The sequence below is a fragment of the Ictalurus punctatus genome, chromosome 10 (genome assembly GCF_001660625.3).
Source record: "Ictalurus punctatus breed USDA103 chromosome 10, Coco_2.0, whole genome shotgun sequence".
In the NCBI taxonomy this organism is placed as follows: domain Eukaryota; kingdom Metazoa; phylum Chordata; class Actinopteri; order Siluriformes; family Ictaluridae; genus Ictalurus; species Ictalurus punctatus.
Window position 1 is genome coordinate 17,344,224 of NC_030425.2, and position 25,777 is coordinate 17,370,000.

General features: G+C 40.2%; 1 protein-coding gene across 1 annotated transcript in view; it reads right to left on the reverse strand.

Moving 5' to 3' along the window:
• insrb (insulin receptor b) overlaps positions 1 to 25,777 on the reverse strand; it is an 85,603-nt gene that overhangs the window by 21,159 nt on the left and 38,667 nt on the right. The window contains exons 3-4 of the mRNA XM_017478320.3: positions 2,211 to 2,532; positions 335 to 474 (exon numbers count right to left, since the gene is read on the reverse strand). Coding sequence (XP_017333809.1) covers positions 335 to 474; positions 2,211 to 2,532 — 462 coding nt within the window. The remainder of the gene's footprint in view (positions 1 to 334; positions 475 to 2,210; positions 2,533 to 25,777) is intronic.

Sequence of the window (25,777 nt, forward strand, 5' to 3'; positions counted from 1 at the left end):
TGTATAGTAGGGTAGTAAGGATATTTGGATGCAGCCATAGTCACACCACGCCACTCTGAAGCTATCTCAGATCATCACCTCGTCTCTTTTAAGATGGATCTTAGTCGTAATATATGCACTACACCATGTTCCGCACCAAATTTACAATCATGTCAGCTACTGTACACCAAAACCCCCCAAACCCTGAACACACCCATTCAGACCGTTCTCACATCAGCCTGAAGTTCAGAGATTTATGACGTATCAACTGGTATCAGACAAACTACTTTGTTAATGTTACACTCCATTTTCTGGGAGAAAAAAAAAAAAGAGAAATGTTGTAAATGGCGCTTACTGCCACCGCGGATCTTTATGATGAGGCTGCCGTTGAGGACGGTGCAACCACGCAAAGCCTGAGCTGCAGTCACAGAGTCTATCGTCTGCACTCCGGTACACAGCTTAGGACAGAGACCAGCGCACAGAGTACAGTTTAACCTGGAACAGAGACAAAACACGGTTTAACATTTATAGACGGAATCTCCAGTGGAAGAGGGAAAGCTGTATCTGTAGGTTTTCTGACATCCTCAGGACAGTGGAGTTTACACGGTGGGGTTTCTCTGAATGCATTTTTAAAAAAATAAAGATAAAAGAGAGGCTGGTGAGGGAACAGTTTATAGCTTCTAGAACACGGGTGAGAACAGGAATTAACTTGTGTCACAGTCCTACCATAACAATAAACATTATAAAGGGATTATAAAGGGATAAATGTATGACATTTAATACATTCAGATTTGTAATCGTTGACAAATCTCTGGGGAATAAAAACACCTAAGAACATTCTGTTACTGTAAAATAATTGTTTTTAAAAAATGTTTACAATTCTGCTAATGCCAAAATGATCGAGATGAATATATTTTGCCAAAATAAAAAAAAACCTTTATATTTGAGTGAATATGGTGAAGTGTCGAGCTTTATAAAGAGGAGTCAAAAGAAAGTAACAAGTGAACAAAAAAAATGTTTATCATGTCCACTTGTGGAAAACAACAGCAGGGGAAAAAAAGTGAGCGAGAGAGAGAGAGAGAGAGAGAGAGAAAGAGAGAGGGAGGGAGAGAGAGAGAGAGAGAGAGAGAGAGAGAGAGAGAGAGGGAGGGAGAGAGGGAAGGAGATAGAGAGAGAGAGGGAGGGCGAGAGGGAGGGAGAGAGAGATAGAGAGAGAGAGAGAGAGAGGGAGGGAGAGAGGGAAGGAGATAGAGAGAGAGAGGGAGGGCGAGAGGGAGGGAGAGAGAGATAGAGAGAGAGAGAGAGAGAGAGTGAGAGAGAGAGAGAGAGAGGAGTGTGTGTGTGTAGTGAGAGCTTATTAGTGAACGCCTGCCAGGCGAAGGTGGCTGCAGCAGAAAAACAACCAAATTACCAATTTCCGAGTCCTTGGAAGAGAGAAATCCTATCAAGCCTCTAAAATCTACAGACTGCATGAAGGAAACAAAGAAAGAAAAAGGAATTACTGAAATAAAGTAAGAGCAAAAGAGCCAAAGATAGACCAAAAAAGTGAAAGAATGACAAACAGAAAGAATTAATAAAAGAACGAACACTCAATTGAACGGAAAAAGAGAGAGAGAGAGAGAGAGAGAGAGAGAGAGAGAGAAGGTAAAAAAAAAAGCGTGGGAGACCAAAACAGCAAAAGAACAAAAGAAATCCAGAAAGAATAAAAAATAAAGAAAGAGAGTAAATGAGCCAAAGAACAAATGAAATAACGAAAGAACAAGCGAAAGAAGAAGTCAATAAAAAGTAAAGAAATAGCAAAAGAATGAATGACAAAGAATGAACAAATGAAAAAAAAAAGCATGAATTAATGAAAAACAGAGCACGAGTAAATGAACCAAGACAAATGATCGAACAAACATGGGAATGAAAGAAAGCCAGCGACAGTGAAAGAGAAAAACAAAGAGTGAAGGAACAAAAGAAAGAAAATGAGCAAAAGACTGGAAAAATGAACATAAGAATCAAAGGATGAAAGAAAAAAAGCAGAAGAAAGAAAGAAAGAAAGAAAGAACGCTTTTGAAACATCTGAAGATTTTTGGATGATTGACTCTTTATTCTCAGTGACAGTGGTGTGTGTAAGGTTCAGGAACTTGTACAGGAACTTGTACAGGAACTGTGTAGTTCTCATTGAGGAGAGTTTTCATGTGGTTCAATGCTGAGTTATAGCGTGTGCAATTCAAAGTGTTACTCACGTGGAGTCCATGATGGTGTACCCTGACGGGCATTCTGGGATACATGCTCCGTCGTGGATGACATACTGGTGACAGTCTTTGCTCTTCGTCTGTTTGCAGTGGTTGTGAAGTTCCTGACAGAACTGGAAGGAGACGCAGCGCCACCCTTTAAAGGTGTAGTAACCGGGAGGACATCGTTCCACGCACGTGTCTTCATGCAGGAAGTGACGACATGCCACACACGCCCTGGCACTGCCCACTTCCGAGCACCCGCCCAGACACTGATCATGGCAACACTGATTGGATGAGGTGCAGCTGGGATGTTTACACGCAGAAGGACAAACTGAGGACAGAGAAAATACAACCTCATTATTATTATTATTATTATTATTATTATTATTAATCACAACATCATTAATTCCTGCCTTTAGTCCCAATTCAACAGAGTTTAATGTGAAAATGAAACTGTATCTTTTTAAAAGTGTTCTTGTGTCTCTTCTTGGGATTTATTAATATTAATATTTCAAAAATGACACACAAAAAAATTAGGAAGTTGGCACGGTTGTTTCCTGCAATTTATTACAATATTACAAAAATTAGGAATCAAGTTTGCTTGTTTCGTGCGATTTATTACAGCATTTAAACCTTAAAACAATTAAAAAAAAAATAAAAACGAAGAACGAAACAAACAAACAAACGAATGAATGCAAAACTGGTATTCAGTCTTTTCCTTGTAGTTATTACAATATTAAAATACACTTAAAAAAATATACGGGAGGACTGTTTTTGAAAGATTTTCAAAAATGATGGATGAAGAGAGAGGGCGGGTAAGGGGGAGAGAGAGAGATGGAGAGGGGGAGAGAGAGAGGGAGAGGACAAGAGCAAGAGAGAGGGAGAGAGAGGGAGAGAAGGGAGAGAGAGAGAGAGAGAGAGAGAGAGGGGGAGAGAGAGGGATGCAGGATTTTTCAGCATTTGGACTGTGAGTGTTTTTGTCTGCAGTGTGACATCAGCGTTAAATCTGCCGGACTTCATTAGTGTCCTGTAAGAACCCTGCGTCATGTGACACTAGGGGGCCCCATTGGAACAAAACAACACAAACCCCTTTTGGTTTTTAGCAGCGTGGAGCGCCGCCTGTCTGAAAAGAGGGACAGAGGTGAAGGAGTTCAAGACGATGAAGTTTCTCCTGATTGGACAACTGGACAGCAGAAGACTGGAGGAGAGGAGGGATCAAAAAAATGAACACGGGAAAAAGACTTAACCCTTCATAGGACCTGGTCATTCATATATATATATATATATATATATATATATATATATATATATATATATATATATTCCTATTGAGCCGTAAATCTAAAAAAAAAACATCCTACAGCTGTGATTTGTTTAATTGGATTTATTGCACATTAAAAAAGAGAACTGTGGCTTGTTTGTTTTCTGAAATTCATTACAATATTAAAAAAACCTGATAAAAAGACTGCACTGTGGGACAGCTGCTTCCTGGGATTTATTACATTATTTTTGAGGAAAAAAAAAAGAAAAAAAAAGACAGTATTGTTTTTCAGTCATTTATTGGGATTTATTACAATATTACAACATATAAAAAAGGTAGAACTGCAGCTTGGCTCTTTCAAACAACTACAATCAACTACGTTAAATCACTTGCATTAAATCTGACAAAATGATGACATCATAGTTGCATTTTCAATAATGTTGTGGAACATAAATTGCTTCCTGTTCTCACTTGTGTTATATCAGCTATAATCCATCATTCCCTCACCAGCCTCCCTTTTCCCCCTCTTTCTTGAAGTTAATAAGACGTGTCAGAGAAATCGCAAAGCGTAAACTCCTCTGTCCTGAAGACTGTTACATAGCACCGACACTGGAGACTCCTTCCATAAATCTGTTTATGTAGAGGGAACCCTGTACAAGTCCCTGTGAATGAGCTGTTACTATAGAAACGCTGCCGTATTAGACCACATCTGAGATTCGCAGCAGTGCTACTGTCAGAGCTGCTGTTATTGAAAATGAATCAACAGCTTCTGAATGAGGATGAATAACGAAGCTCTAATGTCCGAGAGAAACCGAGCAACTGTTAATGCTGAACTGTGCGTATGATTCGTTTTGGCAGGAAAATAATTTAAAACGATATTTTGAATAATAATTATATCTTGATGAATATATTTCAGTCTCTAACTGTGTATCAAAAATGTACTGAAGTGTTTTAATATGTTTTTATTGAATGGTATGTCCCAATGTTTCGTTTGCATTGTCCGCTGATGATGTCGCTAAACACTACCGTAGTAACCGTTTTGAACTAGGAAGTGGAATTTTATGAGGCGATCACAGACCAGCAGAGTGATACAAACAGTGAAATGCCCTGCCATGGTTATACTAAATATAAACACTTTTATAACGCTGCTCGACCAATCAGATTAGTGGCCCAGAACTAACGGTCAAACCTCTGGAGATTTCACACATTATAAAGGAGATCATGTGACTATATCGATGACATGCTACTGGTTAAATGTGTGTGGGGTTTTTTAAAGTCCCTTTTTTGTTTGACCTCACTTTTTAATCTTTGGACCGTTTTTTTTTTTTAGGTCTAAAGGGTAAAAAGGTATTTGAGCTTTGTCTTCTTGTTGATTCATTTGAACCCTCTTGCAATTTTGTTGTTCAACCAACCAATCCTGATCTGAAATGATCCACTTCCTGTCTCAATAGAAAAGAAAGAAACTATCACTTTTCTCGCTTAAATGTCTAAACCAATCCTGTGAATGCAGTAACCAAACATCTCACTTGCTCTCTGTCACCCGTTTCCACACAGCAGAGCTCATACCACACACACACACACACACACACACACACACACACACATTCTTCTGGAAAATTCCACTCCGGAGTTTTGGCACAGCCCGAGATCCGCCCTCGCCCATAACCAATGTATTTGCTGTCTGTGGAAGGCAGCCATTCAATGGCCTCTTCTAGTGCTGAGAGAGATCCGCCCCTCAGTAACCCCTCACGCTGACGCACTCACACACACACCCACCCACACACACACACACACAAAAACCTCTTCATGCAACAGGAACAAATGTCTGAGTAGAGACAAAGCCATAACACAGGGCTACAGCAGTACTGATGCACCTTACAGCGTTACCAACTCCCCCCCCCACTGCAAACCCAAACACCAGTCCCCCACCCCACCACGGCCACACACATGCTCACACACCCCCACACTACCCCCTACCAATCAGTGTGACACGTATCTGCACTCAGAGAGGCCGCACACTTCTATTCACGCTCCATGTTTGTGTTTCCCTCTCGATTAAAGCGGCTGTGTTTACACTGTCTCCATCACACGGATGTAGTGTGCAGGGGAAGTGCGCTTCCGGCTCAGGAATATAACCCAGCCCTTTAACTGTGTGAACAATAAACACGCCTTGATCCCAGAGGCAAGTCACTACACCAGAAGCCCACACACACACACACGCACACACACACACACACACACGCGCGCACGCACACACGCGGGCCCACTTACACACGCATGCTTAGTTGACTCATTTAGGAGCATTTCTTTTCCTGATATTTACATCTAGATGTGTTAAACAACTCACAACATCCTTTGTTTGAACTCTGCAAGAACTGGCCTTGCCGTTTCAATCCTTTGGCATGGACTGTATAGAAAATAAAATAACACGTGGTCAAGCCCAACAACAAATGTATTTGAGTAACAGTGCTCAACAATATGACGACAAAGCACTGATATTTCGAGGGTTGAAAAAAAAAACAGAACAAATGAATGTTTTCAGAACAAACAAAAAACCAAATACAAATAAATAATATACTCTGGTATATTACTTATATTACTGATTTTTACAGATTTTCCACTAATTTTTATGTAATATAACATAAAATATTATAATAATATTATAATAATTATATCACTATACCATTTAAAAAAAAAAAAAAAAGAACAATTACCAACCCATTAACATGCAACTATCAATGGACACAGCTACAGAGATCAAATTAATCAAATAAAATTGTAAAATGGTGCTATTACTTATTTTCTTTTCCCCCTCCGTTTCAGTGTTCAACAATGGCATTTTTAGGTTTTTTGTTTAAATAACGGTTTCAAATTCTGATTAGACACAACTGATTCAAAATTTGTTACTGTTCATTTTCATTAACATTTCAGTGTCAAATTATCTACATTTCAGTGGCTTCAGGAAATAAAGTAATAATTACAATTTCTGATTTGAAGCAGCTGTTGTAATTGGGAAAAAAAAAAAAAAAAAAAAAAAAAAAAAAAAAGTCCTTTAGTTTTCATGTATTTTTTTTATTTCTTTATTTTTGCCAGGAATTGCTGGCAGATTATTATACATCATTAAATATCTCCAGACATGTACAGTGATGACATTTTTGTCGTGTTCCAGTACATACTATCAAAGTATAGATAGTAGTAATGTTTTTTTTTTAAATAAACAAACAATGAGGGATAATAATTAAGAAATATAATAATATTCTACAATTACTTTTTATCAGAATAATTTTTAAAAAATATAAATATTTATATTGGGTATATATGCATATATAAAAATCACATTCTTCTGAAAAAACTAAAAGATATACATAAAATAGTCTCACATTTTTGTTGTTTCATGTCTAAAAAAAAGCACTTACTGGAGTATTTTAAACATCACAAAACTCGTGGAACGGACAGATGGACATTACAGCTCTTAGAAATTGATTAAACACTGGAGAACTGGGACAGAAAAGTCATTTGACTGAAGGTAAATTAGCACAGAGAAAGAGAGGAAGTTGTCAAACAAGCTCGCTAATGAAGTTTGTTCATTCAAAGTAGCTAAAGAAGCAGCGTTAAATACATTTCCAACTCTAGTCAGAATGAAAAGGGAGGAAATAAAACTCAGCCCTTTCTGCTAAAACCAGAGACTTTACTGACTCATTCTCCTCCATCCAAAAAAAAAAAAAAGTGTACGTAAAAAATGTAAACGATGTCCCACAATGTATTTCAAATGCATAATTAACCTGATGACAAGTTACTTGGACAGAGGAGTTTACACTTTGCAGTTCCTCGGTAACGTAAAAGAGAAAAGCAACTAATGTCTTGTAATTATTGACAAATTGCTGCTCTAGTGTGCTCCCAGTAGCATGGGATCATTAACTTCCGAAGAGTATCATTTCGTTCCCCACCTTATGCCCTCCAGAGAAACTGCTCCTACTTCCACAGGTACTGTAATACTGTGATGAGAACCGCATACAGGGACTCAACCCGGATAAAGGATAGTACCGGATTTGGATTATTAACGGCACGCACTGTCTGGTGGGAAAAGTGTTACATACAAGAGGAACTAAAACCCTAAACTTTATATCAAATTCACACCGGATGTGTCGCATCGTGAGTCACGTCATGACCTCTGTCGATCCACACTCTATGCACCTCAGCTGTGTTTCTGTACTACTGGCAGGATAAAGAGCGACGATGCATTCTTATTTTATTCCGTTCCGGCAATGGCAATTAAACTTTAAGATTATTAGTTAGGTGAATTTACATATAATGTATATCAATTCACTGAATAAGCATAATTCAAGAGCTCCCAGAATCTCCTGCTGACAACCTCACACCCCTCAACCATGCCCCTCTCTCAGCCAAGCTGATCAACTCTCTAATTTACTAATGGCACTTTCCTGTTGCTCGCTAACTGTTCAGAATTTTGTATAAATGTCCCACAGTGTGTAAAAGCACAATATAAGAATACAATGAAGAAATCTGTGCAATATCTCACCACAATAGGAGCACAGCTTATTATGTGTTATGACTGTCATGAAGAGGCGTCCAATACAACGTACTGGAAATAAAGCGCCCAAAAACCAAAAGAAGAGAGATCACGCTGCTAAGTCTTATTTGCTATTGAACTTTCGAAGCCTGTTCTGTCCGTAGTGATGGCCAGCTGTAATTGTAAAAACTGCCGACGTGACATGAGAAAGCGGAACAGTGAATAACCGGTATGTTTCACACAGTCACACTGTGTGACAGAACACAACGCTGTAATGTCTCTAAAGACATGACGACATGTCCTCAACATTTACGGTGAAGCATGTAACCACCCGTCACCACCTGAGACACACTGAGTGACAACTACTAACAACCCTAACACACACACACATACACACACACGTGCACACACACGCGCACAGTCCCTTTACTGACACCTACCATGTATGTGTGGAATAAATAGGGGGGTTAATATATATGCTAATGTGTTTATTGGTTATTGCTCTGTATTTGTGTGTGTGTGTGTGTGTGTGTGTGTGTGTGTGTACATGTGTGGCTTGACAATGCACAACACAGGAATGAACCATAGGCCTGCTTGGGCAGGTTGTAAGAGTGTCTCACTTTCTCTATTTCGCGCTCTCTCTCTCTCACTCACTCACTCTCTCACTCACACTACACTCACAAAGACATGAAACAAAAGTAACACACATTTACAGTAACTGTAATTCAAAACTGTTATAAACCTTTACTAACTGCCCATTGGGATTTATGCTAGCTAAAGTCTTATAATCTAATCTGGTATTGGCTAATAAACTATATTTAAAAACACAGCTAGGACTAGAGTATTAAAATAATCATTTATAGTTTATAGAGTAAAGACATGGTGAGTGAGCAAATGACACAGAAACATCCAGAACATCAACATTTTCCTCAGATGTGTTGGGAAAAATTACTAAGAAAAGATTCAATGAAGCTTAAAAATGCACTGTAATTACACTTAGCATCAACCGCTTAGTGAAATGCCAAGATCCCCCCCCCACTACCCCACCCCGTCGAGGAATGTCATAGGTCATGGAATCTTGCTTGTTCATGTGTTAGGCTATTTACAATAATGCTAGCTTTTGAGTTAGCTTGTGTACCATGATGCTAGTTTACGAGTTAGCTTGTGTACCATGATGCTAGTTTACGAGTTAGCTTGTGTACCATGATGCTAGTTTACGAGTTAGCTTGTGTACCATGATGCTAGTTTACGAGTTAGCTTGTGTACCATGATGCTAGTTTACGAGTTAGCTTGTGTACCATGATGCTAGTTTACGAGTTAGCTTGTGTACCATGATGCTAGTTTACGAGTTAGCTTGTGTACCATGATGCTAGTTTACGAGTTAGCTTGTGTACCATGATGCTAGTTTACGAGTTAGCTTGTGTACCATGATGCTAGTTTACGAGTTAGCTTGTGTACCATGATGCTAGTTTACGAGTTAGCTTGTGTACCATGATGCTAGTTTACGAGTTAGCTTGTGTACCATGATGCTAGTTTACGAGTTAGCTTGTGTACCATGATGCTAGTTTACGAGTTAGCTTGTGTACCATGATGCTAGTTTACGAGTTAGCTTGTGTACCATGATGCTAGTTTACGAGTTAGCTTGTGTACTATAATGCTAGTTTACAAGTTAGCCTGTTTAGTATAAAGCTATCGGTTAGTCTGTTTACTCTAGTTGCTGCTATTTAACGGCTTAGCCGTTTCACAATTTGAAAGATAATCATCTATATTGCCAGTTTGTTAGTCACCCAACTATAAAGCTAATAAGAGTTAGGCTAGCTCCTACAATACACTTTGTGTGTTATCATATTTACTACCATGCTAATGTGTGTTAGTATATTTACCATAATGCTAGTTTATGGGTTAGCATGTTACAGTTGTAGCATTTTAGACACATATTCATGCTTTTATCAGTGTGTTTATAAGAATTCCAATCTGCTTAAAGAGTCATTTCCTCATCCGTTTCATCAAAAAGAAGACATTTTATTCCAGATGTCATGCTGAGAGACAAATCCAACACTGTTTGAATATACCGATGAAAAAAGCGAGTAGAAACAAAGCCAACGCTGAACTCAACTCCTCCCCTTCAGCCCTCATGCTTTGTGTATAAATAATCACCTGCGACTCGTTTGAAGTGGAAGCGGTGGTGAGGTGATTCACCAGTACTGTAACAGACTCTTTCTCAAAACAACACGTTCTTGCTTCCGCTAATCTCGTAGGCTTTTTTTTTTGGAACACCAACAGTGTTTCATTATCCACTTAAACCGCATAAAGACTTCAAACTGTTCCTTTAATCCCTGATCATCTACAATTCACCCATAAATGATCAACGATTTTCCAAACAGCATTCATCATACAGAACGACTGAAACGTGTGTGTTGTTAAAGCAGACACATCATGTACTTCACTGAACTGTTTCTGTAATGAATTTTCACACAGTTCCAGCTTAGTTAAAGTGCATCGTGGGTAAGTGCTCATGTAGGGACTGAGTTTTACGCACAAACAAATTTGACACTGTTTACACAGATAGCAAAAGAACCAGTCATTACTTCTTCATTAAAGCAACAATAAATTGCGGTAATGCTAGTTACCGAGTTACCTTCTCTACTGTAATCCTAATTCATGAGTTTAGCCTGTTTACTACAAGGCTAGTTTAACAGTTAGCCTGTTTATTGGTATATATGTGCGGGGTGATGCAAAGGGAAACGTTTGCCTCACACGTCCAGGGTCGGGGGTTTGATTCCCACCTCCACATTGTGTGCGTGGAGTTTGCATGTTCTCCCTGTGCTTCCTCTGGTTTCCTCCCCCAGTCCAAATACATGCATTGAAGGCTGACTTGCATGTCCAAATTGTCTGTAATTGGTGTGCGAGTATGTGTGTGAGATTGCGCCCTGCAATGGGTTTTCACCCCATCCAGGGTGTCCCCCACCTTGTGCCCAGAGTCCCCTGGGATAGGCTCCGGGCTCCCCGCGACCCTGTGTAGGATAACCGGTACAGAATATGGATGGATGGATAATGCTTATTTGTGAGTTGGCCTGTTTACTTGTATAGAACACTAGTTTGTGAATGAATCTGTTTACTGCAGTGCCCGTATAACCTTTACAACATTTATTATAATGCTAGTTTAACAGTTAGCTTGTTTACTTGTATGAAACATGAATTTCAAAAAGTCAATTCACAAATTTCAAATGAGATTTCACTTCTGTATTAGTTACAATGTAAGAGAAGAGGACTTTTTCTTTTTTTTTTTATTGCAAATTAAATCGTCAAATAGTATGACACACCTTAATATAGAGGAGCTCTGAAATGAATAAAAGGATGAATACATGATAGGATGGTTCCAATATATCGTAAAGCACACTACGCTGTTTGGTTAAAAAATCTCAGAAACATTTTAAGAGGCAAAATTTAAATGCCTCACTTCTAATTCCCTTCAGATCAAATAAATGCAGAATAAATACTACTCAGCATTTTCATTTGAAATGAGCTCATTCTGCACACGACAAACACTCAACTGTTTGTCTATCAGCCAATTAAAGCACGATAAAGAGTAAACTTTGTCTTCCTTAAACTGATAAACCAAGGGGAGATATTTCTTCCTGCTTATTAACGTATTTGTTAGTGAAATGTGTCATGTTCTGTATGTCATGTTTTCCTCCTTCCTGCAATCCAAGCCTCGGGCAAAGGTCTAACATAAACGTTATCCGCTTCACTCAGGCAAATGAGGGTCAATCAGACTTGAGCTAAAAAACAAAAAAAAAACTGATTAGATATCCGCAAACAGGGAACAAACACGACGTTGTAGCCAATCAGGATGTTCAGACGGCTACTGAGTCATGGGTTCCTGTCGAGCTGCGCCGAGTCGAGTCCAGTTTATTAATAAAGGGCATTTACAAAAACAACATGGCTAGGTCAAATTAATTCAAGAAAAAAGACAACTCTGATAAAAGGTAATGAAAGAATAAACAAATCTCAGAGGCGAGGTGAGTCACCTGTGTTAGCGTTTAGGCTACTTAACTCACAACAGCTGCTAAAGACATGACTCATACCTCAACCTTGCAGTTGGGGGACACGTGTGTGCGCGTGTGTGTGTGATCCTTCAAACGCTGGCGGCTCAACACGAAAAATCAACACAAAAATGGTTTACTGACCACCAAATCAAGGTCCTGCCATGGCCATCCCAATCCCCTGACTTCAAACCCATAGAAAGCCTGTGGGGTGACCTGAAGAGGAGAGTTCACCAGCATGGACCTCGAAATTTGAAGGATCTGGGGAGATTCTGTATGGAGGAATGATCTCAGATCCCATACCATGTATTCTTCAACCTCATCAGGCATTATAGGAGAAGACTCAGCTGTTATCTTGGCAAAGGGAGGTAGCACAAAGTATTGATTAAAAGGGTGCCAATAATTGTTGCACACCTATATTTAAATATATATATTAAAAAAATGGGATAAACCTGTGTTGTGTTTGCAATTGTTTGATATCCAAGAGAGTATTTTTGTGATTTTTTTTTTTTTTTTTTAAACAAAAGATCAAAAGGTTAAACAATAAAGAATTTTTCACAGCCTTACGTTGCTCATATTTACCAAGGGTGCCAATATTATTGGAGGGCACTCTGTATCAATTTGTTATTTTTATTTTAGGTAAGCAGCATCGTCCCTCACAAATGACAAATTCTCTTCATACTTACATACACTACAAGAAAGTCATACATGTGATAAGGTCTTGCTATCATCCCCAGTGTATAGTTGATATATAATTGTGTAAGTAATGATAGTTCAGGGTGCGGCACCGAGCGCATTGATTTTTTTCTCTTTTCTGTCTCTCACAGGTCGTCAGGAAGACGCTGCAGATTCCTGTTCACCTTCATCCATGATTTCAGCCGATAATTTCTGGCGTCGACTGCTTCCGACTCTCTCGTATTCTCTACATCTGGAGACGGTCTGGATTTCCCAATCAATTACACACGCCGGTATCGTCTTCTAAACAGTGCCCTAACCACTGTGTCTTCATTTAAGTTACGCTGATTTTATACAGACCATCTACCATCGATGATCCGTGTTCGAGACTTCAAACCCACTTCCTGTGCTTCGTTTCCGGTCCGTTCAATTCGGCGAGCTAATTCTACACAGCTGTAAGATTTCAGGTTGAGTTTTTTTTTCCAATCGCAGACAAAGGCATGGGACATATGGACTGGTTTAGACACAATATTGATTTATTCTGCGTCACTAGTCCTGCAGGGAAAGGTAGCATGTTAACTGGATGCAACGTGAGAAAAGTAAAAAGGATTTTATTACACGTCTTCAAACCTACTTCATTCTATCCTGCATTCTTCTTGCTTTCTACTATTTTATTCTGTTTCGGAGTTTCAGCTTAAGAATGAATTGGAAAACTAGTTTGAACGGTACCACGCTTTGTGTCATGCGAGCTCAAGGGTTAACAAATGTATTTTAAGGTACATTTCCGCTGTTCTGATAGTTCTGCTGCACTGTTAAATAAAACGGTCTATTTTCCCAGTGCAACAGAATTATTACATACAAGCCGACATCAAATAAACTGTAATCATATATTACAGAGCCCAAAAAAGCTGCAGAAGCTAAAAGATTAGCAATGAGAACCGCGATGGCAACAAAGACGAAGAGAATTCGGAGCTATAAATGGTTTAAAATGACTTCTAAATCTACAGTAAAGCCATATATGGACAAGTTTAAAAACAAACATAATCCATGTAATCAATCACTTCAGTATTAAAGAGCGTGTCATAAGCCAAAAGTGCGCTTTCAAGTCTCATGAGCCTGAATGAGTGATTATCTCATTATAAATACAAATAAAGTTTCAAACTGACTTGAATTTTCTGTGTTTTTGCGCTATTTTCAATCACGCTGAACAAAACACAGACTAAACCCAGGCTACAGGGATAACAATGGCTAAGTCCATTTTCCCAACAATGAAAGAAATGAAAGCATAAAATAAATGTTTAAAAGGTCAAAAGAAAGAAAGAATACATCGATTCAGGAAGCAATTGTGGGTGCTGAATGCAGGGGAAGGATGCAGGCACTCAGGAACAAAGTGGTGTGTGTGTGAGTTCGACCCTGCAGCAGTGTAATGGCTGCACTGCAGATACAGAGCTGTTTCATATTCAACACACAACACTAAGCATGCTAACCTCTTCAGCAACACACTACACACACACAGCTCAGCAAAGGGACTACTGCAGTCTAACACACCTATATTTAAGACTGAACGCTTAACATCAACACTCAATGCTAGTGATAACAAAAAACAACAACACTGGCATAATTCAGTAACACGGACCAAAATAGCCAAAAAAAAAACCCCAAACAAAAACAAAACAATAAACACCTAATTTTACCAAAATTACACACTGCCAACACCGACCCAAACCCGGCAACAGACCCAAACCCGCAACGCCGACCCGAACCCGGCAACAGACCCAAACCCGCAACGCCGACCCGAACCCGGCAACAGACCCAAACCCGCAACGCCGACCCGAACCCGGCAACAGACCCAAACCCGCAACGCCGACCCAAACCCGGCAACAGACCCAAACCCGGCAACAGACCCAAACCAGCAACAGATCCAAACCAGCAACACCAACCCAAACATGGCAACAGACCCAATCAGCAACGCCAACCCAAACCCGGCAACAGACCCAAACCAGCAACGCCGACCCAAACCAGCAACGCCGACCCAAACCGGCAACACAGGCCCAAACTGGCAATGCTGGCCCAAACCAGCAACACCAACCCAAAAAAGCAATGCTGACCCAAAAAGCAATGCTGACCCAAAAAGCAATGCTGGCCCAATCCACCAAGACCCTAACCAAACCACCTACACTGACCCAAACCAGCAACACAGGCCCAAACCGGCAACGCTGACCCAAACTGGAAACAGACCCAAACCAGCAACACAGGCCCAAACCGGCAACGCTGACCCAAAAAGCAACGCTGGCCCAAACCAAAGAATAAACAAGCCAAACTCTATCACAAACCGCAAAAGATGATCCAGACTATCAACATCATGATGACCCAAACCAATGATCTTAACAAACCACATGTGGCCTAAACCTCCAATGCTGACCCTAACCTGCAATTCTGGCCCAAATCCATGAAACAAACCAACGCAAACTGACCAAATGCTGACCAAATCTTCCAACTTCAACCAAAGGTATTAGTAAATAAAAAACACACTTAAAAAATTTAAATACGCAGTGTGAGAGTCCAGAGATTTACCAAGGAGGACAACTGGCCATTGCTAACTCATAGTATAAACAATGACCACCAAGAGGCCTTTCTAGCCTGCATTTACCTTTTTGTTAATGATTCCCAAACTACAAAAATACCACTAAATCAGTTCTATGGAATCCAGAAGCTGCACTCTTGCTGTGTCAACAGACGTGTTCTTGAGGACACTGGGGATCACTGTATAGACCCCCAAATGCAAGAAACCCACAAAGTCAGACAATAATTGTGCCACCTGCTAGGGGTATGTGTGTGTGTGTGTGGGTGTGTGTGTTAGTGTGTAAGTGCAAGCAAGGCCAGTGGAGAGAATGAGTCATGCTAGATAACTACAGTAGCTGAAGGGCAAAAAGGTGCCACTTTGCCTTCCATTTTAAACGAGCATGACAACAAATAAAACTTAAGAGTTTCTCTTATCCGTTAACACGGCGCAGGCATGGGCGATCCCATTTTCATAACACGACGTGAGTTATGATACCGAGGTGTTGTATTAGAAACTTACTAAGCTGTTCAACATTGCTCTTCAGTTGGAGAACTGCATTTCCTAACGTGAACAGAGTTATGGGAAGGACACATGAAACACAACCCAAAAATACCGCTTACCAAAGTGTCCTCATTCGGCGTGAAATTCAGGCGGCTCGGATCTACTCCGAAGGGCTCACGATAATATAAATGCACCGCAATGTATTTCAAAGTGATAAAGCACTCGTCCACTTCAGAACCTAAACCACAAAGTGACACCAGCGATAACGATGTCGAACCTGAGCGAAAGTGACGGCTTTTTAATATTATTTAATGCTTCCTTATTCATCGTTACACCACACTGCTGCTGAACTCTCAAATCTGACTGGTCAGATTTCAATTCAAGAACAGTAGCTCTGACTGTAACACAGTAGTAGATCAAAGATTTATATTAATGCGCTTATTCTGATGCATTATCGCTTTTGTAATAACTCATACACAGGGCCTTGTGTGGCAGATGATGCAGATGATCGAACTGTTACTCAAAGACGTAGAAATGCAGTGATGCATCTGTCACCGAGTCTAGTCCTTTTTGTTACTAATTTGTAAATTTGCCAAATAAATTGCCTTAAAATGATTTATTAGTTATCAAAGACAAAAAAAAAAAAAAAACAACCTTAAAACTTCAAACATGAAGGAAACTATTGAAGAAAAACTATTTCAGACATTGGACTTTACTGTGACCATGACCCTGTTTACAATTACACACTCGGATCAGTTTTTCTGCTGGCTACAATAGTAATTCCCTATCAATCCTACAAACGTTCAGCCATCCGATCTGACCAGAATCTCGGACAGACGGACTACCTGAAAACATAATGCCTCCTCCACGTATGGAAGGAGTGTCCAGTTTCAGAGCTGTGTAAGAGTCAGTGTCTTGCTACAAAACTAGCTACAACAGGTCTTTTCCACAGATGGATTCCTTTTAATCACATCGCTTTATTTAGACACCAGCGTTTAAACAGCAGGAAATCTGATTTCACGTAAAATGTTACAAAGACCTTCACACTATAGATATTTATTTTCTCCACTTATTGCCTCAGGGGAAAAAAGATCTACTGCATAAAGCATGGTCATTAAAGTCCAATCATGTTCCTTAATCTAATTTTAAAAAAGGTACTCCACATTCTCTACATCATTTAACTATAGTTACAACCCCCCCCCTCCCAAATAAATAAATAAATAAATAAATTTAGATATTTCTGTTCTGAAAGCATCTCTATAGCAGAAATAAAAAAAAAAAAAAATATGAACAGGATCCTCACTGGATCTACATCAGAGCTCTGCTTTTTTTTTTTTTTTTGCGCTGAATCCTAAAGTGCAAGAAAGACGCTGCAGAAATGAGACAAATTATTGATGTTATTTGTCTCTAAAATTCCTCAACAGTTGGATAAGAAACGAAATGAGTGCCACAGTATCGGCTCGAGACGCTTTCTGTTCTCCGTTAATCAGAGAGAGCCGGAACATTCTCCGTCAGTTTGCTTCTCCTCTTGCTGCACCACAGCTTAAAAAAAAAAAAAAACCCTGAATACACTGCTAGTGAGCCACGTTCATCACAAGCTACTGCATTTCTCCCTTTAATGATTCGATAAATACCCGTAATGTCCACACATTAGAGTTCAGAGCTCATGCATCATTAAACCGAGGCTCACGCTGCCGATCATCTTTCTCCTACAGAAAGAAATAAAGTACAATAATGTATTAGTCTGGCTGGTAATGCGCACACACACACACACACACACACACACATCACTACTGACTCTAGTGGCCATTTAACACATGGCTTTGAAAACATGCTAATTAATATATTTGTTTTAATAAGAGACAACGTGAGGAGGATAATTATCCGAGCGGTAGGAGGAGCAGTAAATGTCAGATGGACTCTCAAAGTTTTGATCCCATGGATGAGGGCAAATACGGACAAGAGCGAGCAGCTGGAGTGTTAAAGATTAACAGAGCAGGAGACCTACAACGCTGAGGAGCGAGGGATCAGCTGAAGTGCTACGAGACATAAACATGAGGAAGGCGACGTCCAACCACGCAGAAGATCAGACAAAACCTCTTAACTGAGTCAAACACTGAACTACGTGGGACTTGGAGCTACTGCTCGGACAACAATAATGAAGATAACCTAGTCTAAATGTGTCACGGTTTCACTGGTTCCTGCTATTAATCAGCCATTTAAAAACACAAGAGAGACTACGAAATGATGGAAACGTCAAGAGCGAAGCTGTACATACGTCCATTTGTACGTCCTTGTACATAGAACAAAGAAAATGACGATCATATCCCCTAATAATTGTCTTGCTTGAGATTTCTGGACATGTGGGCGTTAAGTAATATTATAGGAGGACGCATGTCATGATTATGATCAATTTGCACGTAATACGCAACATCCGTACAAATCCTAGAGATGGGCGTGTCTTCTAAATGTACGCCACTAAAAACTCCAGGTGTACTACACACACACCTCATATTAACACAATATTTGACCGTATTATAAGTGCTTGTTGCAGGGGGTAAGGTCCCACGTGATCAGTAGGTCACATGACCAAAACACACATAAACTGCACCTGTGCTAGGAACTTTTACCCAAAATACCTAGAAGCATCACTTCACCGACACACCCTTTTTTTTTTAAACGTTGTTTACGTTTGATTCTTTTAATCTTGGACGTGGTTTTGTTTTGGTTTCTGCGTAAGACGAAAAGAGTCAGCGCTTCCTGGAATGTCTTTATACTGAAGAAAAACATCTTTTCCCCCAGGACATAATGCAATCTTTGCCAACATGTTAATTTAAATGTGATTATGTATACACACGCTCATTTTACTGAACGAAAAACGGTTTCTGAACCGTTCTTTGGACAAGAAGCAAAATGACCCAATGATGTAATGATATTCGTTATGTATTTAAATGCTCTTGAAGACTCTCGTCCGCTGGATTCGGTGGCTTAGATCGGATTTGGAGCGAGATTCTGAAGTGCATCGGTTCTGACAAATGAAGGAATACTGATGTACCGACTACTAGACTATTACACATAAGGCCAAAAGATCATGAAGCTCATGACAGGCACATTGTTGGAGATGTCCTGCTTTCCTCGAACAGCCGGTCTCTATTTGATTCAAGCGCAGTCCAAGTAAATAAACAAGCAACATCCGTGTGGTTTATGACAAAGTATAGCTGTTCGAGTCAGACAGCATTGTTTGGCGTTGCTGTTTTAGTGTTGGGCGCGATCCTGACCGCTATCTCTGTCCACCATCTCACCCCGTCTGGACACCGAGTTCAAACCGGGGCTAAAATCTCCCTGGCGCGATATCGAGACGGCTCCGTTTGTTGCCTCAGCAACCGGGGTTACAAATAAAACAGAAAGCACCGTAAATCTTTGGATTTCCTCTTCCTTTCCCAGATCTTTGCCAGATTCCATGCGCTGCCGTCACCGGGCCCGGGTTCCTCCCGCTGATCTGAGGAGAGCAGCTCTGTTCAGGGACGGGGGGGGGGGGGGGGGGGGGGGGGGGGGGTGAATTTGATGGATTTGAGGTAACATGCATCCGCAGCATGTGCACTGAAGAATCAGAATAAGATAATGGTTAGTGTGACATTGACCGTGTTGGTATATCCTACAAGGCCACAACGCGAGCCCCTGATCAATCCTCAAATGTTTTATTGAAGCTGCTCTCAACACAAATCCTTTTCATTTAAATCACACACCTCCATCTTTAACCATGAACATTATGGCCTGTTCACAACGTGGAGCGTAATACGTGTTCCGTCCATACCGTGCACCTTACACCAGACGGAGAGAAGGAAAAAAACGTCGAGAGCATGTATTTGTAGCTCTAGCTGTGGTTTAGACGCAAAGTAAAGACAATTCACTAGACATGTCTACTGAAGTTCAAACAATGGCATCACGCAAGGGCAGACAGGCATGTTAAATATTAGTGAGGGTGGCTAACACTCGGCATGTCGCGCCAAGCAAACTATGACAAGCAAATACCTCTGCGATGAATCAGTGTCAAGTTTCCGAACCACGAGCTGTGGAAAAATACGCCAGCATACTTTTTTTTTTGGGTCTAAAACCAACAGACACCTGGCAAAGATGCATTTTCTCAGGCCAGTGCTAGCATGCTAGTCAGCACGGCTGATTCCACGACCATGATAAATAGCAGTCCCTGGGAAGGAGAGAAAACCAGGGAAGCCATTAAAAAGAGAGAAGGGCGATGTGTGCACGTGCAGGATGAGGGAGAAATGGAAACAACAGATGTGGAATGTGAGGAGCCAAGTATAGAGCGGATCTGCGAGCCGTGTGTGTGTGTGTGTGTGTGTGTGAGAGAGAGAGAGAGACAGAGAACACAGTGAACTGGCTGCTTTGATAAGTTCATCCGCAGAGCAGTATATAAGTGACACATGGTAACACGCAGCGAGGTCAGAGAGTCCGCACACACGCACTCGCGCACACACTGCATCCCTACACATGAGGCGGCCATCTTTTTTCCTGTAACCCGAGCCAGGGATGACATGTTTGGTCTATCATTTGGAGGCCCAAAAAAATTCCAGCCTGTCTACATACCACATCACGGACAAGAGCAAGAGGACGGCGAGTCGGAGGGAAAGACAGAAAGAATGAGATTTACGTACATATCTACTCGTCTTGATCAACTTTTACGTGGACGGCGTTCAAATATTCCATAGAGTTATATATAAACCAGAGGACAGTTCACGAATTCAATAGCGAATTCAAGAGTTTCCCCATCTCTTATCATTTTTTAAATTATTAATAAATGTATGGGGTACTAATAGGGCTGGGGACGATATGATGATATAATATTTATACTGTGATAAATTAAGTCACAACCTGCTTTTTCTGAGATATTGTCAATATTTGAAATGCTCTTTTAGTTAAACAATGAAAACTAGCTACAACAGGTCTTTTCCACAGACGGATTCCTTTTAATCACATCGCTTTATTTAGACACCAGCGTTTAAACAGCAGGAAATCTGATTTCACGTAAAATGTTACAAAGACCTTCACACTATAGATATTTATTTTCTCCACTTATTGCCTCAGGGGAAAAAAGATCTACTGCATAAAGCATGGTCATTAAAGTCCAATCATGTTCCTTAATCTAATTTTAAAAAAGGTACTCCACATTCTCTACATCATTTAACTATAGTTACAAATCCCCCCCCCCCCCCCCCCATTGACTTGAAGTAGCTGATTTTTAAATGTTTTTAAATTGTTCTTTAAAATTGTTAGCATCTTTTACAGATTCTACTTTTCAGCATTATATAGCGCAGGGGTGACGTGGAAAAATCCTTCAAAATGCTAAAACGTGTTTAAAACTTTTAATATACATGAGAAATATCTGATGTCTGAAATAATAACACAGACACACCCACTCATCATCATCATCGTAATAATAATAATAATAATAATAATAACAGTAAATGATCTATTAAAAATAATAACAATTCCCTCCCCCTCGACCCCCTTCCCTGACCTGTCAGCAGCACGTCAACATCAATACGTGTAACGCGTGCGTGTTTTATCCTAATAATTAGCGTGTGACGATGCGTGTGTAGTGCAAAAGAATATGGACAGATTTCTTAAAAGAAAAGCTCCAGATGCTTCTGGACCATCAACTTCATCCTCATGTAGCTACCGCTGTCCCGCATTAGTGTTTGTGTAGACTGGCACCATTTTTTTTTTCATTTTCAAAGGGTGCTGTGACTGAAAAAATGTTGAGAAATGCTGTTCTAAACCATCAACATACCAAAAAAAAAAAAAAAAAACCAAAAACCCCACACACACAAAAAAAACAACAACTGCCACATATTATTGCACCTTAAGTATCGCTAACGTTTGTATTCATATGACAAGTTACAAAGGTTAAGGAAGTGTACGGTTAGGGGCGGGGTTATCATTCAAACCTTTTAGTCATAAGAAATCGAACCACATCGCTCTCAAATCCATTAAGGTGTTTTGAACGAGGACAGGTTTGTTTTCCATTAAAGTGCACCTATTATGGTTTTGAAACATGCCTAATGTTGCTTTAAACCATAATAGGTGCACTTTAAAGTAATTTTACTGTATAAAATACAACGATGATTGGTCAGAGGATGCCGAGTAATTTTCTCTAACAGCAGCTCTGATAGAAGTGCAATCCAGTGCAATGACATGTGCAATCCCTGACAATTTTTTCTCTAAAGAGACATTTATTTAGCATTTACGGAAGGAGGAGTTTATGCTTTACAGTTTCTCAGTAACTCGACAAGCTGTATTTTATTTTCTTATTCTCTTTAACTTCAAGATAGAGGGAGAAAAAAAGAGAGGCTGGTAAGGGAATGACTGTTCATAGCTGCTATAACATAAGTGAGATACTTCCCGTATTTAAATCATCCTGAAGCTTTATTTTAAAGAGTCAGAACGTCTTGAATGCAAAATGTTAGCTAGCTGGTTAAACGGGCTAGAAACTCTAGCTAACGTAAGATGGCAAGCATTTGATCACATAGAAACACCTCGCAGAACTATCTGTCCACAAATGATTATTTTAGAAATATTTTACACTTTAGACATGGTAAAGCTTTTAAAATAAATAAATAAATAAAAACCTATGCTGACAATTTCCTTGAAAGAATTATCTAAAGCTTTCCAAATGAGACAATTTTTCAGTTTTGTTTTTTTTTAAAAATTCATTTACAGCAGTATAAACTGTTGTCCGCTGTACTGCTAGAAGTCTGTAACCAAAAATAAGAGCGTGCATCTGCGGGTCACATTCCGTGCATAATGAGGCCAAAGCGCGGCAGCATCTCATCTCCCAAACCGAACGCATCCACGGCTCCGCTCCTTAAATAGCCGAGCGCCCGGGACAGAGCGGTACGGTGCGATGCCGATAATCACAGCTGGAGCGGTTATTTTTACGAGATATGACGACCCTGAAATACTCCTCACAAACTCCTTGACACCAAGCGTCAAGAGCTCTAAAAATATTTTTACATCCCTAAAAAGAAAAAAAAGTGTTTGTGTTTGGATTGTGACCCGGAGCTCAAGTAACTGGAATGTGTATGTGTACTGCTGAGCCAAAAAAGCTCAATTTCGGGCTGCGGGGATGGAGAACGGTCGGGGTGTGTGTGTGTGTGTGTGTGTGTGTGTTACTCAGACTAAATCGCACGCCAGAGAGAATATGGCGGAGCAGCAAGCTCTCGGCCTCGATTCCCCAAACATGGCTCATTTAAGAGGGGAATTCCCAACAGCTCGTGCAAGGTGACTCCTCACAGCTACACACACACACACACACACACACACACACTCACTCCAGATTCCTTACACTGCCAAAGATCACAGCAATTCCTCAGGTGGATGCAATAAAACACATGCACAAGGATATTCACAGGTGAGCTGGAATAACGGCATGTGCTGGCATTAAAATGGCTTCGCTGTAATTCTGTTTACACCACGGCACTGTTGAATTCTGGATTCTGATTGGTCAAAAGGTGATTCATTTTCTATAACAGCAGCTCTGAAAGTAGTGCAGTTGCAGATCACAGATTTTTATTTAATTCACTCTAAAACATTAGCATTTCTATGGCAATAGCTTATTCTGGGACGTCTGTGGCTAAGGTGGTAGAGCGGGTTGTCCACATGACTCCACATGCCGAAGTGTCCTTGGGCAAGACACTGAACCCCAAGTTGCTCCTGATGGCAGGCTAGCGCCTTGCATGGCAGCTCTGTGGTCATTGGTGTGTGTGTGTATGTGTGTGTGAATGAGACACAGTGTAAAGCGCCTTGTAGAAGGTGCTATATAAGTGCAGACCATTCACCATTCACGGGGACTTGGATTAAAACCGTCATTGAAGCTTTCTTTAAGCTTTCTCCAGTGTCAGCGCTTTGTGACATTCAGAGTTAAAGCTGTAACTTTACATTTTCCAAAATCTTCGGGACAGGAGAGTTTACACTCTGTGGTTTCTCTGTAACATAACAAGCTCCTTTTTTGACTTGGAACCCTGTGTAGAGCTTTTATAATGAAAGTGCGAACAGGAACTAACTCGTTTTCGTGGACGTTCCACAGCATTAAATATCACTATAAAAGTGCTTCCTTCTTTAATAAATGAAATATTGCAAATGCTGGCAATTGTCTGTGGTATAAGAAGAATAAAACACATGGGGATGTGCTGTTAAGGGAAAATAATCAACTTCGGGGTAATAACAGGAACTCTGCTTCACCACTCCACGCTGTTGTTGATTATTTTCCTTTTTTAATGTCACCACACGAGGGTTTTCTTCCTTGCTTATCAGGTCGATGGGGAATATCATTCATGACTACTGGACTGTTCTATGGACTGGAAGCAAAGACATTAAACTCTATAGCTACAGCTATGTTTTCTTGTTTGTTTGGGTTTTTTTTTTTATATATAACTATATCAGACCAAAGACTAAAAAGTATTAATAGAAAACTTCTCTCATGTGAAACTACAAGGGAATAAAAACAACAACAACAACATCAACAAAAACTACAAGCCAAATTGATACCATGTGATTTAGAGTTACAGTGTACTAAGGGTAAATAAAGGGTAAGGGTAATTTGTTTTCCACAATCCCAACTATGATTAATATCAGAGGAGTGAAGAATGGTTCGGCAGACCACACACACACACACACACTCGACAACAACTTGAAGTCATTTATGCCAAAATTGGTGGCCAACTCCATTCTACAGGTTATACGGGTCTTTTCAGACTGTTCTCATGAGTATCACACACTTGTCTAGCCTCCACCTCGCTGTCCCAGAAGGCCGTTCATGAACATGGAACAGGAAGCGGCCACACAAATGCAGGAAACAATCGGGAAGGTCATGCTGTTCACGTTAGGAAGGCCGTGAACATGGCGCCACTGCTTCCTCCAACACACACATCCATCACACACATTCCAACTGCCCAACGGTGACATACACACACACAGGCAAACAAAAAAACAGCACACACACACACACACACACAGGCAAACAGACACACAAAAAACAGGACACACACACACACACACATACACTTGGCCTGCTGTCTTACTGCCTAGCAGCCAAAGTGTGTTATTAATACACTTAACGCTTGGGAAAATAAAGCCTGGCACTCAACAAGGACTACTCAAATGGCTAAAAACAAATTCCCATCATGCCCTGCAACACTAATAATCATTGCTTATGATGACATAATAATTACATCATGACATGTCCTGCCAACTATTGGTTAGAATATTTTAAGAACAAAACATGATGATGTGGCGTTACTGTCAACACACCAAAGATCATATTTTCCTATAACAGCATGTTATAACCTGAAGTGTTTTACTCCTCTAACACCACAATTCCCCAACTATTACAATGTCCATGAAACAATTTATCACTTAGATTACAGTAGCGATAAACAGTCGATCCTTCACCAGTCTCTGTTCCTCCTCTCTTTAAGTAAATAAAAAAATGTACAAACTTGTTACCGAGAAACCACCAAGTGTAAAGCTCCTCTGTGATGAAGATGTGAGAAAACGTGGATTAGTTACAGCGTGTTAGCGCCGACACTGGAGACTCCTTCCATAGATGCTAAATAAACATTTCTAAAATATCAACTTGTCTTTGTTAAGTGTCAAAGGTTAAATCTGTTTACTATTAGTCTCAGATTTTGCCAGACAAAATCTGTAAATCTTTTGCTCTGTTAGTTTCACTCGCTTGTTGTCATGGCAATAAAACGCCCCCGTACCCAGCTCCTGATGTGAAAGTTTGCTCGGTTCTAGACCAGCACACTTCTAAACGAACATGATCTTAAAGGCTAAATCCCGTTCCTTTTAGATGCAGGATTATCGAAGGGCAGACATAAATCTATGGCTAGCCCAAAATGTTATATACAATTGTTGCCATGGTTACACTGTATTAAAGCAGGCCTCGTTTATCCCGCTGGATACGAAGGAATTTATACA